Genomic DNA, 6,118 nt, shown 5'->3' on the forward strand with positions numbered 1-6,118 from the left:
TAATGGTGGAGTTATTGTGAAAATTTCTCTCTTACTGCACAATTTTGTCATTTTGAAGTACTTTGAGAATTTGTTTGTTGATAGAATTTATCTCTGAGAGTTCCTGCAGAGACATTACCAAGTGATAGAAGTGAAAGGGAGAGAGATATTTGGGGTTAGAGGGGAGTAAAGAGTTTTGGGGAAGATAGAGAGAGAGAGAGTGGCTAGGAAAAGACGATAAAATGGAGGCATTGCGATAGAGAAGGGCAAAAGCGAAATTGAGGCTTTGCGTGGGTTGGAGAAATGGGGGCGGCCATGGGGAAGAGCAGTGGTGTCCTCTTTGATAGCTTGCCTTCGGCCCAGGGTACACTGCACATTGTGATGCTGGGCCTAGATTCAGCTGGCAAAACCACCGCCCTCTATCGCCTCAAGTTCGATCAGTACCTCAACACAGTGCCCACAATTGGCTTCAATTGCGAAAAGGTGCGCGGGGCCACAGGTAAAGCCAAAGGGGCCAATTTTCTGGTCTGGGACGTCGGTGGGCAGGAGAAATTGAGACCACTCTGGCGCAGCTATACAAGGTTTATATTTTATTTCTTGTTTTGCTTTGTGCCTAAGTACCTTTGGGGGAGAGGTTATCGCTACATTCATTCACTGATCCTCACAGCCTGACTCCTCGGTCTAGGAGAGCCGGGGGATCTGTAGAGTGTTAGCACTTCTAACTACAATTCATACAGGACCATTCAGTGCTACTTCTAACATTGGATCGCTACCAAAGGGTTACTCAAGTTTGGAATACCGATACATTTTTTTCCGTTAGAATCCATAGAATCCACGGAATCACTCATAAATTCTCAAAGAAACTGATATGATATTCCTTCAAGAATCACCGGAATCAAATGGAATCACAGAATCAATCATTTGTGAAAAAGTAGTAGTGAACCATTTCCCTGACATCCTTTTCCTACCATTCTTTTTCCATACCTGAAGAAGGAACCATCAAGCTTCGAAACGTTGGCAAGGAATAAAGGAGGAGAAGATCAAAGGTCAAAATTCCGTATTTTCACTTCTTAAAAACTATTTCATTGGCCGAAAATTATTATACTAATGATAAGCCGTAGTACATTACAGATTTCTATGGATTTTCTATTCATTAGGAAATTTTTACTATTCCTTCTTTAGGAATAGATCATTCAGCACTTTGGAATAACGTAAAAAGCTGTAGTTTCGCGAAATCCGTAATAGATGGATTAGATTTAAATAGATCTCAACTCTTTGTTAAATCTTAACAGGGGGAACTTGAGGGTTATTATAGGAATTTACACTGGACACTGGCTAAATTCACATTTTGCAAAGTTTGGTGTAGACGTTACCTCAGTATCAGAATCAAAATCTTTAAGAAAGAAATGCTGACACTGGAGGATATCGAAAGAGCAACAGCTCAGGATGTTCTGCAGTTCAGTCAGGTTTTTAAAAGAATTGGAGTAAGGTTTGTTGGGTAGACATAAGGGGCTCAAATAGAGCCTAGGTGTCTGCAGCCCAAAGATCGTACCATGCTCCCTATACAATCTATCTATCTATATATGGATTTTTATTTAATTTTCCAAGGAAGATTATTAAATGGACATTTTTTTTGCAAGTGGGAGATATTACGGTGAAAATGTGTACAGCACTTCCAGGCACTTCCACGATTTGTATGAAAGAGCCTCCAATATGCCGAATCTTGGTGAACAAGAAAAGAACACTTCTGTTCCTCATTGACTTCTTTATTCCAACTCTTACTTTCTACATAAAGTACAATATTAAAAGTAACACTAAAATGCTGAATAGGGAGTGCAGGTGAGTGGACTTCCACTGAACCTCGCTCCCTATGATATTGCTTAATAACCTAGATTAAAATAATGCAAATGCAATCAATACATATTAAGATAGTTGTTCGCACCCATCTATCACAAGACCTTTACACTTCCAGATTTTCGGAAAACTCCCGTAAAAGCTGCAATAGGGGAGACTGGGGCAATATTTGTCAAAACGGATATTTAATTTTTTTACAAGCTCCCAGAGAATCTAATTGATTTCTATTGAGCGTATTCTTATAGAAAATTTACTGCTCTACAACTTTGCCGAAGCTCACTTTTCTCTATCTCGAAAGGAAATGCACTTTCCGAGCCATTTTCTAAAAGATGATTTTGTGGAAATTCTCAAAAGTGCTGGGGCAAAATTTGTCAGGCAAGGGGCATTTTTTGTCATTTTCTTTCCCTTGGTTAGGAGCTCTGGTGAATGAAATAAATATTCTATTGACATATTTTGGTAGGAAGTTTGTTCCTCTACAATTTGTTGCAAATCATTTGTCTGTAAGTAAACGAAAAATATGATTTTCAAGTAATTTTCCAAGAGCTGTTTCTCACAAGAAAATTCTCTTCGGCCGCTCAAAAAAATGCAGAAAAGGCGAATTGGGCGAGTTGAATGAACGAAGTTTGCCGACTAAATGTCACTTGTGGCGAAACAAAAAGAAGAAGAAGAATATGGCCAAGATGGAGGTTGTGTTTACAATCTTACAGAATTTTCAGATTTTAGAGCTTATTTGTGCAGTATAGTGAATAATTGGCATTCTGTGTTTATTATCTTCCTCGTGATATCCTACTGCCTTGAATCCCGAAACTTGACTTGATTTAAACCTCTTCGAGAAATAATGTTGGAATTATAAGTGAATAAATTTGTTACAACAAATACTTAAATAGTATCAGAGTTATTTTGGTCACTTTTTTCAACGTTTTAAGCTCCTTCAATGAGATTATTGGCTTCTTGCTCGTAGGCAATATTATTAAAAGTGTTACAAACGTCAAGTGGTCCTAATAATAGGATGAAGGAAATACGAATCAAAAGATAAATATTCTTTGAGCCAGTTTATTTCAGGATAGGTTACTAACTAGTTGTAACTTTGTATTTCCTATGTTTTCTTTGGCAGACGTCCCCTCTTTTTCGGCCTCTCTTTTGCAGCTTCCTTCTTAGTTTTTTTTTTTTTTGTTTTTTAGCAGATTTCTGCTCAGCTGTAAGTTGCGACATCATATCGGGATCTGTTAAAATCTCACTAGATCTCTTCTTGCGTCCGGGACGGGATGTAGATCGTGGTTCTGCTTTTGGCAAAGGCCTTATGGATTCAAGAAGGTCGTAAAAATTTTTGCTTTTCACTTTCCGGTGCAGATCTTGTATCAACTGGTTCCTCCTTTATATTTGAAGCTTGAGGAGAATTGCAAACTGCAGGTATTTGAGGGATTTGAAACTACTCCTGGAAGATCATATATAGACAAAGATCGTCCAGGATGTGCATTCATCCAAGAATCCATGTGAGCAGCCATTGCTCTCTTGAACGGACCATACACTGAGCGGTCTAGTGGTTGGAGTTTGTGGCTAGAATGTGGAGGAATTGACAACACATTGATTCCATTGTCAACGCAAAACTTAAGTCCTGCGATAGACAAATGGGATTGATGGTTATCTAAAACCAGAAGCACTGGGTTTGTCATGGAAACACCGGAATGCATTTTGAAGTGTTGCAAAAATTGAAGGAAATAGCGAAGTAGTTGTCCGAACAATCCAACAAATATTTTTCCAAAGCAGCTTCCTGTACTTCATTGAACACACTTGATCGACCTGGCTTCACAGTTTTTAGGAGTTTAGTATTCTCCAATTCTCCTCCTCTTACTTTCCAATAGAGTCGCAATGTTTCGTGGTTGATTCCTTGGGATTTGGCAGCCGATCTCACCGATACACCATCCTTCACTGCATTCAGAGCCAACAAGAGCTTCTCAGGGTCAAGCACGTTGTTTCTTCTCTGATACTCTCGGACCATGATACTCTTAAAAGGTTGATTAATGGTTATAATTATATTAATATAACTACAAGCTAAATATCCAAATATTGATGTTCTCACTTAAGCTGGAATAGATCAATCTGGAACTCCCTGACGTCAAGGAACTAGGAAAAGCGATAAAACTGCTCTGAATCTTTTGATAAACAAAAACAAATAACAAGCGGCGAGTTTTTGACAATGACGTTTCTCTTCGCCGTGGAAAACATCAGAAATCTTCGTTTTTTGCCAAATTTTGCCCCATGCCTTTTGACAAATTTTACCCCGAGTGCTCTTTTCTAATAAAAATATTTTTAGGAAGAAAACTTTTTAGAAAAAGCTTAAACTGATACCATATTCATGTTGAGCGGGTTCAAATTATCATAAAAACACACACCAATGAAAAACTTTTGGAAAGCAAATCAATGAAAATTGATATCTCCTGAAGGCCAAATATTTTAAAAAGAGTCCTCAAAATTTCAATATTTTTTTATTTTCTATATTTTTTTATTTGAATTCTTTAAAATATTGGACGTTTAAAGGATTTCATGCAGGCTATCTGTGGTAAAAATTTTATTTTTTTATTTCTTTTCTCTTCAAAGATATCGAATATTAAAATTTTTGATTTGGCAAATTTTTGCCCCAGTCTCCCCTACTTCTAAATTGTAGGGTAACTGGATCAGACTTATGAATATTTCTGGGAAAATGGGGATGTATTCCTGCTTTCACTAAAAAAAAAATACTTTGCTCAATGTACATTTTAAGAGAAACGAGAAAAATCCACTGTCTAATTCTACCCCTGGCTATAGGTACCCCGCTCTCCCCTACCATTTTTCCTTATACAAGAATGGGGTTATCAATCCCATGCCCCCGTGGAATCAAGTTCAGCTGAAGGACCTTGAGAAAACGTTAATTTTCTGTTTGAATAACCTCACTTTATAAAGGTTTCTGTATAACAATTTTGGTTCTGTAAAGCCTCACTGAAAAAGAGTCCTTCAAAGTCTAGAGAAAAGTCCTTTTTGGGCAGAGGATCAGAATGTATTGAGCCAGTTTTATCGAGCCTCTCCCGGGTTAATACTCCATAAAAATAAATAAATTAATCAGTAGAAATATGGAATTTTAAAAAATAATTGTCTTTTGGTGTTGCCAGATGTACGGACGGCATCGTATTTGTGGTGGATTCGGTTGATATGGAACGCATGGAAGAGGCCAAAATGGAACTAATGCGAACCATAAAGTGTCCTGACAATCTAGGAGTTCCACTTTTGGTGTTGGCCAACAAACAGGATCTACCAGGTGCCTGTGAACCCCGTGAACTTGAACGATTGCTGGGATTGCATGAGAGTCCGAGTACGGGGGAACCACCACCGCCCAAGATGACCTACATTCAACCAGCGTGCGCCATTACCGGCGAAGGACTGCAAGAGGGCTTTGAGGCACTCTATGACATGATCATCCGTAAGCGCAAACTCACCAGAACAACCAAAAAGAAGCGCTAACCTAAAATTTAAAACAAAAAAAAAAGCAAAAGAAAAGAAAAAAAAGAAAGAAAAACAATGAAGAAACTCCTTAAGACAAACTTTCCTCCATCCGCATCAGCGTGAAAGAGAGAGAGAGTGATATAGCCTTCTGTTATTTGTTGTGTTTTGTTTGTCAATTCCCATTTTATTTTTTATTAATTAATTATTTTATTATTGCATTTTATTATTAGTTTTTTTTATCCTAATTAAATAGACTATATTTTTCCATTTGCCTATCCACTTGCCTCAATACAAATTTTCCCTTTTGAATCCCATTTTTGGGTCGGACAACAAAAAAAAGAAGAAAAAGAAGAAGTATTGGACAGAAAATTTTGGGGAAAAAGAAGAAAAATGTATTTATCGTTGTACATAACCTATCTCGGTGTCTAAAACAACGGTTAAGTGTTTAAAAAAAAAAAGAAGAAGAAGAAGAAGAAAAATCTAGGTTTAAATTGAACATTTTTCTTTGTGTTTTTATTATTATTGTAGTTTTCTATTTGCATATTAAATAATAAATGAAAAAAATACTATTGTACGGATATAAAGGAGATGTGTATTTTATTTATTACAATATTTGATGGATATCAACGATACCAACACATTGCAGCACAGGTGAGTAAGAACCGTTTGAATTCGAAGAAACGTCAAATGAAGATCCTACATATCGTGCAAATTTCTAAACGCGAATATCTCGTAAACTAGAAGAGATAGACTCCCCAAAGTAGACATCAAAAAAATATTAGATGAGATCATATATTCTGTCAGTAGA

General features: G+C 37.0%; 1 protein-coding gene across 1 annotated transcript; it reads left to right on the forward strand.

Annotated features, from left to right (window-relative positions):
- On the forward strand, positions 1-5,897 carry LOC129808786 (ADP-ribosylation factor-like protein 4C). Its single transcript, XM_055858642.1, has 2 exons — positions 1-560; positions 4,980-5,897. Exons 1-2 carry the CDS (start codon positions 283-285, stop codon positions 5,326-5,328), a joined length of 627 nt encoding a protein of 208 aa, XP_055714617.1. The 5' UTR covers positions 1-282; the 3' UTR covers positions 5,329-5,897.
- The last annotated feature ends 221 nt before the right edge of the window (positions 5,898-6,118 follow it).

Source organism: Phlebotomus papatasi, chromosome 5, assembly GCF_024763615.1.
Source record: "Phlebotomus papatasi isolate M1 chromosome 5, Ppap_2.1, whole genome shotgun sequence".
NCBI lineage: Eukaryota > Metazoa > Arthropoda > Insecta > Diptera > Psychodidae > Phlebotomus > Phlebotomus papatasi.